Here is a 15,976-nt window from a genome sequence, read left to right on the forward strand (position 1 = left end):
GATAACTATTTTATTTTATATTGGCCAGGGGCTTTTTCTTACTGGTGCAGCTATGTATGAACCATAAAAGCAAAGGAAGAATTTTGTCTGCAGTCACTGCAAAGAACTGTACCTTTTCCTTCAGTAGATAGAAGCAGGTTTAAACTCCTCAGAATCATCAGGAAGTGCATTCTGAATTAGAAAGAACAAGAAAACAAAGCGGTCACAGCAGAACTGGCAAGGCCAAAGTATGCTAATGTGACTTATCTTGTGATCTTGTGGCCACACAGGCTTTTATTTCTTCATGATTTTTTCATTTGTCTTTTATGGAAATTGTGCTCAGATAATTCAGTGATGGATACGATAGAAATTAAATAAATTGATCACATTTTCACTGATCACAAAGTTTTAACAGAACTTCATTTATGACTATTTTTTTTAAAGCCATACTATCCATTTGTTTGACTAACTGAATTATTGGTACGGGGAAGTATTACCAACTAGTGACTGAGGAACAGTAAATGACTGTGAGAAAGATTAAGGGAGATGAGTACATTAGGACTATCATGGCCTAAAAGCATCACTCAGAACGTGAGCAGGCTGGCTGTCCTGTCCCGACTCCATCATTTCTACTCTGTGTGAGTTATTTACCCCATATGAATAATGACCAGTCCTGGGCATTTACAGCTCACATGTAGTATTGTTCAAAAGCTCATCAGCCTTACTTTTTTTGGGGATATTCCAATGCCATGTGGGAATACCAGACACATTCAGGACATTATTCAGACCGTGTTCTTTAAGGTAATTCATAGCTAGAGATCACTGCAGCTGTTAGATCAGCTCTTGGGAGTACTGTGGTCAGTAGTCGGCCAGTGAGCTCTCTGGGGATGCACACTGTGCTTTATGCACTCATTTTGTGTGGCTCCAGGCACTGAGAAAGAATAATCACACTTGGCATTTTGACTCAGTTTGGTCTCAGTAATTATGGAACCCCAGCAACTTGTTAGAAGCTTGTGGGAAAATGCCTCTGAAGCGTACAACAGAGCTGGAGGGTACAGAAGGATGGGAATTCTACTGGCCATGGGAGTAAGCTTGAGAAGGATATCCAGCTGTTGTGATGGATATAAGGAGGTGATATCCTTGGTTATGGTACAGTGCGTGTCATCAGGAGCATCTGTCTGCCAGTGTTGTCTTCCTGTCTGTTGCATTTAATAATGCGTTGCATTTCTGTTTAAAGTTTTCTTCAACAAACTAAAATCGATTGAATGGTTTTGTGGGCGATGCTTTTGTTTCTCTTATACATATACTGCATGCACCTCCTGAGTGTGCTTGAACCAGAACAAAACAAAGCAATCCACAACACAATTGAGCTGTTAGATTTACAAGCTAAGTTGTTCTGTGTATTTCTGAAGTTACAGTCCAGTGGCACCGGATGTAAGCCTTGCTGCTCAGGGAGGAATGGTGCTTCTGGCTTGGATTTAGACCTGAAGGCATTATACTCATTCACAGCACAGTCTCTGCTGGGTTTACAACACAAAGCACTCTTCACCCCACAGCCTCATGATTCAGCTTTCAGTACCACTTCAATTGTGCCCTCTCTGATGCGCCTTTGAAGAGAGGAACAGGATGCTATTCAGCATAGTTCTGCTTTCTTTGGAGTGTGTTATCATGCTGTTAATCAGTCCCATAAGCATGTCACTCTTTTCTATTCTCTATCAGGTGATATTGGGAAAAAAAAAAACACCAAACAGCAACAACAAATCCTAAACAGCCCTTATCCCCAGCTTACCAGGAGATTGGTTTGCTTTGAGCCTGGTTCATGTTAATGGGACTGCCAGCTAGAAAGCTGCTGGGTTAGACCTCACATGGAACAGTGCATGAAAGCATGTGATTTTGCAGGCAGGGTCTCCAATCTGTGCTGGTTTTGTCTGGGTTGGTGTTAATTTTCTTCACTGCCACTGGTGTGGTGCTGTGTTTTGGTTCAGTGACCAATCAGCATTGATAAGGCGTGGATGTTTTAATTCTAGCTGAGCAGTGTTTGCAGTGCCAAGGGCTTTCTGTTCGTCAGGCTGCTGGCCAGCAAGGAGCTGGGTGCTCGAGGAGCTGCATGGGGCACAGCCAGCACAGCCCACCCTAACCAAAGGGATGCCCTGTGTCATATGGTGCACGCTTTGCAGTGAAGGCTTCAGGAAAGAGAGCAGAGGGGAACGTTTGGGGTTATGACTGAGGGCCTGCTTTCCAGGAAAGTGACTGAACATCTTTGTACCTGCTGCTAGGAGGTAGTGAATAAATTCCTCCTTTTGCTTTGCTTGTGTGCACAGCTTTGCTTCACTTAATGAACCGCCTTTATCTCAACCCACGCGTTTTCTCAGTTTTGCCCTTCTGTTTTTCTTAGAGTCGCGGTGTGGGGGAGTAAGTGAGCAGCTGTGGGACTTAGCTGCCTGCCAGGGCCAACCTGCAGCACAACCAAAGGCAGATGCCTGCCTTGTGAGCCAAAGCAGCTTTTCATGGTAACTTTTGCAGGAAAACCAAGACATTGGAAAGGTGAGAATCAAGTCTGAAAAACTGTAATGCCTTTCCTACCCAGGGTAGTGGTGCCTTAGACTCATGTTAAGCATACTAGTGAAATACTTGAAGTATGCTTGTTCTATGGGTAAGTGCATTGTTTCCAGTGTTTGTATTGCTGCTAGAATAAGTGGTCCAGTTTTATGACTTATTTATTGCATCTGTAGCAATATTTCATAGTTCAGGAAGACCTCTGGACCACAGGTATTGTAGTCTGAAGTGGGGCCACTTTGCTGTTTCCCACAGAAGAGGACTGACTGTGCCATTCTGTTTCCTATGGGCTTTGAAGAAGTACAGGCTTAATTTTCAATGTGCTTTTCTACATCAATCAACTAATTGTTAGACAAAGGTGATTTTCTGGAGACAGAATTAATATAAGCCTTGCATAGCAAGGTTACAACTGAGATAAATGATTCTTCAGTGCTCCTGTTGTTAAAGGGCTTAGAAGACTTGATGAAAGGGCACTTTACATGGAAGCTGTAGCTCATGGCAGGTGGATTGCACAAGTGTAGGCATTTGTCTTTACTCTTTTAAAGCAAGAATTCAAAATGCTGCCTACATCTACAGGTAAAAAAGTAAAGTCAGGAAGGGTTACTGTAGGGAGTGAAGTTAGAATGAAGGAAATTGAGATCTCTAGGGAAGTATTTTGTAATATTGAAGAGAAAAGCTCTTCCTTCTTTTGTTGCATAAGAAAAATACACACAATTTTCTGCTTAATATTTTAGCTATGAACTAAGCTGTGTTCTTTCATTGTAGGTAACTAGCCAGCATCCATCTTAAAATGTGGAGATGCTGACTAGTATCTGGAATCATACGTAGAGGTGATGTAGGTTGGCTTAGCAATAGGGAGAAGAGGATTGAGTTACTAAATCAGAACCAAATATCAGTGTTATCGTGGTTAAACTGCAGCATCAGACTTAACTGCTGCTGAGTGTCTTCCAAGTTCCCTCAGCGTCCTTAAAATCAATGAGGTTTAGTCCCAAAAGACCATGAAAGAAGGAATTTTTCTAAGAAGATGCCAAACCTTCAGTCACCTTGGAATTACCTCCTTAGCAGGAAGATAGCAGAAGCCTTAAATTACTTTCAAGTTCTTCCAGTTCAGAAAAGATAAAGCTGCTGTTACACTAATCAAGGTAAAAGAGGGGCAAGAACCTATATGAAAGTATTAGCTAGGGTCATAAGAGGTGAACACTGCTCCAGACAGTGCTGAAAGATTTTTCTCATATGGCAAAGGATGTTGGCAGGTGGGGGGAGGGTAGAGGGATAGGTTGAACTTGCTCTGGTTTGAGATTGAAGCATGGCTGGAAACATGAAGGAGTGAGGAGGGCAGGCACTGCACCTAAGCAAAAGAATCTGGTATCATTTCACAGGGAGCAAGCACATGAGAAGAGAAATCCATGTGAATTTTCTCAAAAAATGTTAGTGAGTTACTATATATATAAAGCATTCCTTTTTAGACAGGAAATATATTTTAAAATAGCAGGATGGAAGTTCAGCAGTATGAGGTACTGCAGGAGAGAACAATCAGGGAAGAGGTTTCTGCTGGGTTCTGATTTTTCTGCTCCTGTTATCTCAGCCAGGAGATAGGTTTCTTTGTCAGCATGGAGAACAGGAGATTCCTTTATCAGCAAAAAACCCTGAGAGGGTCAGCCCAACCTAAATAAAAGCACATCCCTACCCTTAATGTATGTGCTTCTTGATGGAATTACAGGACATGCTTCACGATTCATCCTGGTGGATGCATCCCCTTTTATCACTGTTCCCTTTTGAATAGTGCCATTTAAGAAGTAAGTCCTTGTGCAGGACTTGCAATACATTATCCAGTGTTTATGACCCCAGGATCACCACCTACACAACTTGCATATGCCACTCATCAGTGGCAGAGCTTAGAACAACCTGTAGGTCACACCTTGCAGCTCCCTGCTCATTGATTTATGTATGTGATCGATGTCATGCCTTGCTGAGTTGCTTCCTATCCTCTGAGCTGCTGGAGCAGATTTTGCATGTCCAGAAGCCTCTGTTTGTGAGGTAAAGCTCTTTTCAATTAGCCTAATACACTTTATTTCACAGCTGGATAGGAAGAGTACACAGATTAGCCCATGAAGAGTTATGGGAGACAATCTATCAGGAACTGACAAACCGTAAGTCAATGTACAACTCATGGAGACAAAGTCTCCAGCACTTTAGTATTCCCACTTACCCTTCCTCAGCGCCTCACTGCTCATTCCCGAGAGCTGCTGTGAGGAGCTGTCTCCTCAGCTGTGCTTATGAGGCCACACTAAAACCCACCAGGGACTCTCAGTGGCTTAGAAGACCCCAGCGTGTCAGGCACATGAAAATAAACGTCCATTCAGCAAGAACTTAGAGGAACAGATTCTATCTATTTTTAGCTAATGATCTCTTTCGCAGACCTATTCATTTCCCATGAGGTACCATAGCTCCCACTTCTCTTCAGTCTGTGTGCCAAGCTGAGCACAAGCAAAGGTGTGAGATTCCTGCTGTTAGCTGCTTTCCTCCTTTCTGCTTCCAGCTAATGGAGAGAGGAAGCAGAGGGCTGTGGTAGAACACCACTCAGCCAGGGCTGGTCCTCCACCAGAAATGTAGCTCGACTCAAATTTAAACTGTTCCATGTTTTCTTCAGGTTTCAGCATATTAAACCCTGAGCAGTCTGCTACATTATGTATCCAGAGATTGATCTGAGCATCATCATTCTCTTAAGGTGTATTATTGACTTATTTTGTAGGTTTTGGACAACTCTGTGTTGTTTTATATTTTCTGAGTTACAAGATGACGTGGGAGCTCTTCTGAATAAGCCAGAAAAATGCTGCCAGTGCGAAGCTGTGGTATTAAAAAGTAAGTCAGATTTTGTTTGTGTGTTCTGGGGGGTGTAAAAACTACTCTTTAACTTGTAACCAAGCCAAACAGGGTTTGATGATTTGTTGGAAGTGTAATGGTTTGTTTAGAGGCATCAGGTGCCAGTGACGACCTATACACTGAGGCAGTTAAGATGAAGTAGTTGCCATGACAACTCAATTAACTAAACAAACATATCTGTATGCAGCAGCAGCTCATGTCTTCTGCATCGTCTTTACCTCAGCACAAAGCATTTTGAGTAGATGTGCAAATGAATCCCTAATCACACACCTATCCCCTTTGCCTCCTCCCCTCCCAGCTGGACAGCGATGAAAATGTGGAACCACATATACTGCTCATTTCTCCTGAGCATCTCAAAAAGAATCACAGCAGGAGTGTTGCTGCTTCTGGCAGTGTGGGAACTCAGGCCAAGTCATTGTCATTCTTCAATGTTTAAAGTCAATTCAATTAAGAATTAAGAATGTTTAAGTGTGAGAGACAAAGAGACGTGGCCAACCTCTTTTCAGTGGGACAGTACAACAGGAAACGGACATAAACTTGAACATAGGAAGTCCACACCAATATGCAAAGGAACTTCTTCACAGTGCAGGTGATGGAGCACTGGAACAGGCTGCCCAGAGGGGTTGTGGAGTCTCCTTCCCTGGAGATGAACCCACATACAGCTTAAGTACTGTAGTCTCAAAAGATAACATTTCAGTGCCATGTTTCTGGGCTGTCAGATTCAAACAGAGAAAGATGGCTACAGCTAAAGATTTACTTAAGATACAACCCTTGCTTTCAGAGAACAGACATACGTTCTGACTGTTATAAGGTGCATCATCTCATTGTACTACAGTTGTTCTCAGACACATATAACTGAAAGTCAACAGAAAGTGCCACACTGAAGGAATTCAGGCTGGGGGAAGTTTAATTATATAGAGTAGAAGTGAAGGACTGATGACCGTTCTGAAGAATTTCTGAAATGTTATGAGAAATTGCAAAAAGGATTAGTTTCACTGCCCAGGAGGGTGGAAGGGAATTCATGTTCCTCTGCAAAGAGGCCCAGGAGGCTTAGTCCTGGTGGCTGAAAGGCTGACTTCTGCTCCAGTGTAAAGGGCCTCATTCTGACAGGCACTTGGGAGAGAATTCGGATTACCAATTCAGTAAGAGCTCTGGTCCTACTTATCTGATTAGTCTCATTAAAAGCAAAACTTTTTCAAGCTGTTGAACAAAGCACATTTTTGTACTGAATAAAGCTACAGTTTAGAATGCTTACTTTTCTAATGGGCACCTTCACACAGTAGACAATTGTCAGCATCTCTCAAACTGCACTAATTTCCACCAGCTGCAGATCTGACTCACGGTGCCTAAATGTGACTGAAACATCTTCATACCCTGAGCTCTGCAAACAGCTCTGGGAGCTGTGTGACTGCCCCCCATACCAAACTGTGAACCATCTTTCCTGCTTAATTTCCTGCCTTAATTTTTAATAAGTCAATGAAATAGTTCATATTTACAAAACACAGGCTGTAGGCTGCACATTTGCCAAGCACGAAGTGGCCAACAGAATGTGTGCAGCTGCAGTTCTGCCTCTGTGGACGTAGCTGAGGATCTCCTCTGATGCCAAGTGTTTTTGAAATTAACTTTTCTCAGTGAGCAAGATTCAAGAGCAAAACTTCTCCAATGTTCTTGCTCAACAGAAGCACGCTCATGTCTTAAGCAGAGCCTCTGAACATCCATTTGGGCCTGAAAGAGCTGCAATCACAGTGGAAATTAAACTTCAGGAACAGAGCTTTTGATTTAGAAGGCTGAAACCACAGCAAACAAAAGATGAGAGAAAATGGGAATTAGGTGATTTTTCATCAAGTCACATGAAAATAAACAGTTTTGGTATTTTAATGGCAGGGTATGCACAACCTAGAGAGAACACATATCAAATACATGGTTACACGTATTTTGTTAAAGTGCAGCAATATAGCTTGTGAACTATCTGGGCAGAATCTGACAACCCTATTCAGTGAAGTTTTACTCTAGTTTTTATTTTGACTGATGGTCCTAATTTCAGAGCAATGTGGTACATAAACCAATGTGGTTGTCACTTATCTTTAGGCACAGCTAGAGCAAATACAACAGCAAATTTGAACAATTAAAATCAGTATTACAGTTTTAAATAACAGGAATATATTTGGAAGACAGTTTTCAGACCAAACAGATTTTTCTTTCTACTTGATAGAAATATTTTTCTTAGTAGAGTGCTCTAAATTGTTCATTACTAGAGCTTAAGAAAATCGATTATCCATTTCCATGGATTCACTAAACAGCCTTATAATGCATTAATAAGACATTTTGAGCAAGGTAGGCTATGGATATTATCTGCTATTCAGTCTGGAGGAAAAGCAGAAATCCTGGCTTTTAGCACAGCTTTGTGCTGGCACAGCCATGGGTGGACAGTTCATCTGAATGAAGTGGCTGGAGTATTCTAGCACGTTAGATCATACTGTAGAATTATTTAGGAAATGGGATGGATGCTGTTCCCAACGTCATAATGTGAGCAATACAGAAAGGCAGGTATGTGTGGCCAGTCCTGTGCTGCTGAGGAGATAAACGAACACAGTCCCGTTCTGGACAGCTTGAAATCACAGTTTGGATAACCCAGTATCTGGCTGCCCCCAGGCCACAAGAGCCCATCGAAGGCCGTTGTTCTGCCGTAGGTGAGGCTCACCTGGCTAGGCTGAGCCAGGCTGGTCTGGAGCACCCTGGAGGTGGCACCCTCTCGTGGTGCACAGGCAGTGCTGGCTCCTCATCCCTTTTCTCCCGACGCACATCGCTCTCCTGCCGTTAGCATCTAACAGATTCTTTTTTTAAGTCTTTTTCCTTTATTGGAAGGGAGAGCTAATCATAGCTAGACCTGCTAGACCCTGCTGCTTCCCTTCACCAGACAGATCCTGTTCGTATGTCACAGAACTCCTGTGCTCTTACCTCCAAATGATTTTTTTCCTCCATCTCTCTGCAGCCTTCTGATCTTTGTCCAGGTTCACAGGCCTTCACAAACCTGTTACAAGCTCTCAGTTAACAAGATTTGCTGCCCTTTAGCCATTTTGTGCCTGATGATGGTAGACAATTACTCAGGTAAGGAACGATTTGGTACCAGGTGTTTAACATAACTTCCTTTCTGACAACAGTAGTCCCAATTTTCTAACCATTAGCATACCTTTGTTTACACTTGTTATTAATTTATTAGTTGCTGTACCTCCAATTTTCTGATTAGTAGCCAAAAGTAAATAATGAATTCTGTATAGCTTCCATTTTTAGCATGAAAGCTGGCACTGAAATATAGTACTCCCACTTTATTCAGTTCAGTTCCCATAAATATCAGCGAATCAGCACCGTAGATGACCTAAAAATACACTGTTATTCGATTTAGAACGTCACTGTAATATTTTAAAAGCAACTATTTTAATTTTCGAAACAAACGGGATTATTATGCCAATGTTAGGAGTGGAAATATTGAAAGTTACAAGATAAAATAGAATTGTGATTATATACATTATCAGTTAAAGTAGATATGCTGTACAAACTAAAGCCTCAGAGTGTAATTTGGTACAGCTGTGCCTAAGCCAGTGAAATTATTGTGATTTATGCCAAATACAGATCTGCAGCAATTAAATTACTAGAAATTCTTCCATTCATTTTCTTCAAAATGGAGAATGAAACAAAACAGTATTTAAATGTCTGGTCCTGTTCTATAGGTGTTAGGTTCTATTACAATCTATTTGAATGTAGATTTACATCTCTGTATCATTAATCCTTCCAATATAGAGAGAGCTTTCTGTCCAAGATTACTCATTGTCATTTCAACAAGGTGGTATCAGACTCAGGCAGAGGCTCTGGAAGACCATGATGATATCAGAGACAGATTTAGCTTTCCTCTGATGAACAGCCCCCATGTTTGTTGCTGTTAGTTCTGGTATTACTATGGATATAAAAAGGGATGCCAGCTCCCCATTTTAAAGCAGTTGAGCAAGGAGACAAACGCAGCAGCAGCCGTAGGACGAAATGCAGAGCTGTATCTGTAGTACCACATGTCCAGCTGTGGTTTGTAGTAGGTTGGAGATCAAGAAAGGTGTATGTCATGGCTGGACATCCTCATCCTGAATTTAGTAGAAGCAGTAAGCACATCCAAAAATATGAGTCTCTTGGTGGCTTGTGAGCAACTGTTCCCCTGCAGCAGGTTCTGACAAACCAGATGATTATTCTCCATTAGTGTTTCATTATTACCTGGATATTTTCCTTTCTAGCACTCTTTCCATTTAGAAAACAAGCAGAACCTAGCCTAAATCTGAAGTACCAAGGAACAGACAGCCATACGGTACAGGAGATGTAATTACAAGCACAAAGCATTCATTGTACTATTTAGTTGTCAATAAATTAAGAAATCTGAGTTGCAGCTCAGAATCACTCACTAAGGGAACATTCTGGCTACAGAATTGTAGCTTCTGCAAGAAATCAGAAACAAATGTGATTCCTTTTTTTTTGTTTTTCTCATTTCTTAGGTTAGATTTTGGAAGTGATAATTAGAGGGAAGAAGGAATTACCTAATGACCCTTCTTATGAGAATTGTTTTTAACTGGAGATGGTTTAACATGTACTGTTTTGAAAGCTACATTGCTATGGCAACCTACACAAAAACCCTCACAGTAGGTACATCACACACGTTGACATGTAAGCACTCACATGATCTTGTGCTTGAACGACAAAACCATCTCCAAATTTCCATTGTTTATATGACTTAGGCAAAGGCTGAATATAAATGATCTCCCTTCTTGAATATCTGTGTTCTCATCTAGCTGTAAGTGCCTTAACCCTGCACGAACTCCAGCCGTGCAACTGCGACAGGCATTTAAATCAAACTGCATACACTGATCTTGAAATGAATGTTGTGCTTTTCCGACACAAAACTGCTGTCACCTAGCACATATCCCTTGGAAAGCTATTTCCATTAGACATTCTTTATTATAATTGTTAAATACTAATTCACACATCAAACACAGACACATGGTAAGTTTTCACAGGAAAGCAGAGTATCAGGAGTCTGATTATTTGAGCACTCAAAAACATAGAATTGTTAAATGCTGAATCACTGCTCCTTTACTAAAAGAATGACTAACAACTCACAATGAGCTCATTATTTTTAGCTAGTTTCATAGGAGTAATTTTCTTGCTCTGATCTAAGCCTTTGCACTTTTACTGTCATGTCAGCACTGCTTACCCGTAATTAGAGAGTGTACTCCGGAATGTATTTTCAATAGTTGCTTTTCAATTGAGTAATGACTTTACTGATTAGTTCATGGGAATAAACACAGAGGGTAAATAAATATGAAACATTTTCAGATTGGAAGCTGTTATTAACATACTACAGTTACACAGGACAGAGGCACTTGCAGTCAATTATTCAAAATAAAGAGGTCCCTTAAATCACCATGTTCAAAGTAAAATTCATGCCTATTCTAATAATTTTCAGCGATGATACAAGAGGGAACAATGGGACACCCAGTTCTTGGAAGGGTTTTATTACATGACAGATTTGAAAGAAAACTCAGGCATTGTAGTGTTCAGTGTTAAACTGCAAGGCATGTAGTCCATGAACAAAAAGCTTCTTTGGATGCTTACAATGTTATTTACAATGCAACAGAGAATTGACACAGGCTGTGAACTAATTCAAAGGGCAGAATGCATCCTAATAGGAAATTCTCAGTACAATGTATTTGCTAGAGCGTTTTCAGTTTACACACCTTCCCTGCAGCACCAGGCACAGGGAAAGATCCACCTCCCCCAGGAAACTGCCTCTGTACAAGTTTGATCTCATGCAACAGTCATAGTGTCCCTCACAAATACAAAGTGCAGTAGCTGCAGCCTCCCTTTGGATGCACTACTCAACTGAACTGAGCGCTTATCCATGAGGAGGGAAACATGCTTTCAGTTCCTGCACAGAGGTAGTAGCATTCAGAGGCAAACTGGTACCACCAGACTTCAGGATGCTCTGCTTGGGCACATTCCTTCCCTCCTGAAGGTGAGAAATTGAGTATGAACAGGATATGGATTAGGTATGAGAACTGTGATGAAACCTTCTTCACATTTCTGCCTCAACAACTGTGGCAGTTTTATCTAAAGACTGCCCAAAGAAAAATCTCCCATCAGTTACTGTGAAACTTGCAGAACTGCAGCCATAGTGCAGGCAGCTCTTCCCTTCTGTTGTTTTCGTGCTCCAGTGGCTGTCAGGGCACTCAGATGCCAGATGGACATCTGAAGAATTTTTGGTTAAAGAATTAACATCAGTAAAATGACACACACACAGTAAGCTTCCCATGGCCTAGAGAAGTTCATTAAGCAGGGCAAGAGTAATAATACTCAACAAACCTCTCCTTCCCTCCCTCCACAACACCAATCAAAATAAATTGTGAAAGCACTTGCCACCCTTTGTATTTTTATTATGTGTTTTTTTCAAGTGGTTAAAGAGAGCAAACAAGACTGTATGCAATGAAGATATGCAATACATCATACAGTAAGACATGGACAGATCCCCAAAAGATTTATATTCTATTTCAAACAGGCAAAAATCAGAAATTTTATTTCATTAAATGGAAGAAAGGCACAGAAAGTCAGTCTTGAACCACACAAAACGAAGGCAGAAATTGAACTCCACCTTCTAAATCTGTATGATAAATTAATAAAAATACTGTATTTTTGTAACTCAAAAACAGATAAAATTTATGAATCTACTTAGTGTTTGACAACTTGGTCATGTTAAAAAAAAAAAACAGATTTCCAATTCAGCAGGAATGCAAATGTGAAAGTCAATCAAGGAATAGATGCAAAGAAAACAAACCAAAACCTTTCTCCTCCTTCAATAAAGACTATCAGACCACTTTGTTATAGACTACTCTTCTTCCTTTCATTTATGGATGCATATAAGTTCATAAAATTATCCTCAGCAGACGTAAGTAAGTTGTCAAGATCATAATCAACTTCAAAGGTAGGTTTTGTCCTAAAAATTACAATAGCAAGAAATACAGCAAAATGTGCAGTAAGTCCCCATATCTTGAATGACTTTTTACGTTCACGGTCATCGTATGTAAAGCAGTGCATCCAGCTTAAGTAACCAGATGAGTTTTTATACGGCAAGGCCACGTAATTTAAGGGCTTGATAAAGTACTCCAATGGCACAACAAAAACATCGCTCACTTCATCTGGATTAGGAGAGGCCTGGAAGGTATCCTCTATAAATCCTACAACTGGTGTTACCAAATGATTCATCTAGAACAACAAGGAAAAAAAATGACAGAAAACAAACAGTAAGCTTGTACCAAACAAAAGAAGTTCCTTTATTTTAAAAACATTTCAGATGTTACAAAAGGAGCACAGGAAGCATTCCTAACTAGAAAATATATACACTTTTTTGGAACTGGCTGTTTATGTTCATTCTTCCTTTCAAAGGCAGGCACAACCTATTAAAATAGTAGCTTGTATAAAGAGGACACCATAATTCTTTCAGATATATTACTTACTCTATTTATTAGTAAAAAAATAAAGCATCCCTGTACAACAGAAAGCATTAATGGCAAAGCTCAACATTCGTGCTATTTGATGGAAGTCTGGAGTGACTCCATTTAAATTAGATTTCTCTGAATGTATGTATAGAGAAGACAAAGCACAATCTAAGAACTCAGACTTCTGCAGTCCCAAACTACGTTACCTTTTCTGACTGAGGCAATCAGGGAAAACGGTTATAAGAACTAAAGTAATCCTTTTTACATATAGCTTCTGAAGTGTGTGGCTTTTATGGTGTTTGTATAGAAAAAGCATTTTGCAGTGCAATTTTAATATATATATTTTTTTAACATGGGGAGCACAGTGTTAAAATGCACAGCAAACAGAAGCAGATTGTAGGGGCATTAATAAGAAGAAAGTTACCTGAAGAACACAGATCAAATCTTTTATATTTCCCCTCTATTGGAAAACCATTCCCACACGATACTAAATATCACTACTGGCAGCCCGTTACCTTACACAATGACTGCAATGCCAATGACATCTGAGTTTCCATACACAATCAGTCTACATAACCCCCAGAGGTCCCTTTCAATCTGAATTAATCCTGCTCTGAGCAGGCTGTTGAATCAGATAACTTTGAGGCTATATCAGGTTGCTCAGGGCTGTACCTGGATAAATTTTGCCTGTCTTCAAAACAGGGCAATGTATTCCACTGTTTGGCTAACCACATGGCGAAGAATGTTTACTTTGTACCCAATCACCTGTTACTGCTCCTGTCCATTGTCTCAAGTCTTGTGTCATCTTCTCTGTAACACTCAGGAGGTACTTGGAGATGGCAGTGAGATCCCAATTTCTTTTCTGAAAGAGTGGTCAGGCACTGGAATGGCCTGCCTAGAGAGGTGGTTGAGGCACCATCCCTAGCGCTGTTCAAGAAGCGTCTAGATGAGGTGCTAAAGGACTTAATTTAGTAGTTGGGTAGAGATAGTGATAGGAGGATGGTTGGACTAGATGATCTTATAGGTCCTTTCCAACCTTATGAACTTATGAACTTATGAATTAACTTCACGCTGAGCAAACCCACTTCTCATAGCCTCTACTCCTATTTCACATTCTCCAGCCCACTTGGCATCTCCTTGGTTCTGTGCTAGGCTCTCACCAATTTACCAGTGTCTTCCTGATACACCCTAATTTGACTTCACACATGAAATCCAGAAACTTCAGAAAGAGAACAACAACCTCTTCCTCTCATTCAGCTGGCAACTCAGACTGTATACTTTAAGAACCTGAGATCACAGGTTTGAAAAGGCCATTATCAACCACATAAAAGGAAATAACTTGCTTTCTAGTGATACACTGACTTACGGAGTTTCATAGAATGCCCTAGGTTGAAAAAGGGCCTCAAAGATCATCTAGTTTCAGCCCCCCTGCTGTAGGCAGGGTCACCAATCACTAGGGCAGGCTGTCCAGAGCTGCATCCAGCCTCGCCTTGAATGCCTCCAGGAATGGGGCATCCACAACCTCTGAGCAACCTGTTTCAGTGCATCACCACCCTCTGAATGAAAAAAAATATCTTCCTAATAACCTAATAAGAGTTTATTGCTTACTTTATCAATTCCAGGCACAAGCCTACAGATGACTTCCACCTTCTCTGGCTGCAGTCCCACTTCTTCTTTGGCTTCTCGGAGAGCAGTATCAATTTCATCTTTATCCGTTTCTTCGCTTTTTCCTCCTGGAAAACACACCTCCCCAGGTGATCTTCTCAACTGGAATTTAAAGGAGCACCACTGTCACACCTAATGAGTTTGTTTCATTTTGTACAGCTCAGGTTACAGAACCACTTTAGACCTGATTTATCTTCCTGAAGGCGCTAGACGCTGTGAAGAGGTTTCCACAGATCAGAAGAAACGGCCCCGTCAGGAGCTACACAGGGAGGTGTTTGGCTTTACTGAGACTATGTCTATACACAACACAGGGCCTCTCTATCAGAAAAGCCCGTTTCCATGCTCATATAACATCACGTAATTCACGCTGTATGGCTCTGCTTTAATACTTCCGATCCGGGAACCATCACCCGCTGCCACACCGACTCGCAGGCCCGGGCCCGCCCGCACGCACCTGCATGGAGCGGACGGTGAGCAGCAGGCACAGCGTCCCGTCCCGCAGCAGCAGCGGCAGCAGCACCGAGGCCTTGCGCAGGGGCAGGTGGGAGAACTTGTCCCCGACATCACATTCCCTCAAGCGGAGTTTTGCGTTCCCTTTTAAACCCTCTCTAGAAGGAAACGGAAGCACAGCTGCGGCGCCCCGCGCTGTACGCGGCCGGGCACACAAGGTGACGGCGGCGGCCCCGCCCCCAGCGCGCTGCCCCCGTCCCGCTGCTCCCGGGGCCGAGCTGAGCGGAGCCCGCTGCGGCCTGTAGCCAGCGGAGAACGCACGCGGCGCCGCCTTCCCCTGCAGCAGGCCCAAGAAGGCAGCGGCCGGCCCCATCCTTCCTCCATAGCCCGCGGGCCGCCGTCCTTCGAGCCGTGGTTTACCCGAGCCGCGAGGAGCACTCCTCCGCTGCCGCCATCTTTGCCGCCCCCGACCTGAACGTGACCTTTCCCCCCGCCGCTCACCGCCTTCCCTCGCAGACTGATTGCCGCTTCCTCCAATCGGCACGCGAGCTCTCCGAGATCCGCACTCTGATTGGCGAGCCGCGGGAGCGGGGCGGGGCCTTCACCCTTCCCGCTTCCCGCCCAGCGCTGAGGAGAGCCGCGGTTTGGCGTCGTAGCGCCTCGGGCCACTCCCCCTCAAGGGAGAGGATGGGCGCGGGGCCGGCAACTGGCTAATTTTGTGCGTAATCACTTTTGTCAGTCGTTCAGCCTATTCAACTATACGTGTTTGTGTGCAATACACCTGTTATTTCTTGCAGTAAATGGAAGTACAGACCTATATATGCATGCAAATCATTTCTGTATCCACACTGTTCCAGTGCAATGCAGTGCCAAGGTCATGACCAATGTTTGTTCCCATTCCACTGACACGTCAGGTG

General features: G+C 42.4%; 1 protein-coding gene across 2 annotated transcripts; it reads right to left on the reverse strand.

Moving 5' to 3' along the window:
• Positions 1 to 12,142: 12,142 nt before the first annotated feature.
• Positions 12,143 to 15,541, reverse strand: NUDT7 (nudix hydrolase 7). 2 transcript variants are annotated; one of them, XM_065733132.1, is made up of 4 exons: positions 15,480 to 15,541; positions 15,064 to 15,217; positions 14,553 to 14,711; positions 12,143 to 12,711 (listed from the first exon to the last, which is right to left on the reverse strand). In XM_065733132.1, the coding sequence occupies exons 1-4, from the start codon at positions 15,512 to 15,514 to the stop codon at positions 12,328 to 12,330; spliced, it is 732 nt and encodes a 243-aa protein (XP_065589204.1). In that variant the 5' UTR covers positions 15,515 to 15,541; the 3' UTR covers positions 12,143 to 12,327. The 2 variants fall into 2 exon arrangements, with proteins under 2 accessions (XP_065589204.1, XP_065589203.1); XM_065733131.1 differs by having other exon boundaries at positions 15,064 to 15,531.
• Positions 15,542 to 15,976: the final 435 nt, after the last annotated feature.

This window comes from Cyrtonyx montezumae, unplaced genomic scaffold (genome assembly GCF_038088225.1).
Source record: "Cyrtonyx montezumae isolate F1298 unplaced genomic scaffold, pur_monq_1.0 scaffold_17, whole genome shotgun sequence".
Lineage (NCBI taxonomy): Eukaryota > Metazoa > Chordata > Aves > Galliformes > Odontophoridae > Cyrtonyx > Cyrtonyx montezumae.

Excerpts from the sequence above, each read along its gene's own strand:
- NUDT7 (XM_065733131.1), bottom strand. The coding sequence starts at position 15,432 with ATGGGGCCGGCCGCTGCCTTCTTGGGCCTGCTGCAGGGGAAGGCGGCG. Across the intron at positions 14,712-15,063 it reads TCACCGTCCGCTCCATGCAG|TTGAGAAGATCACCTGGGGA; the intron begins GTGCGTGCGGGC and ends TTTAAATTCCAG. Across the intron at positions 12,712-14,552 it reads TTGTGCCTGGAATTGATAAA|ATGAATCATTTGGTAACACC; the intron begins GTAAGCAATAAA and ends TTGTTGTTCTAG.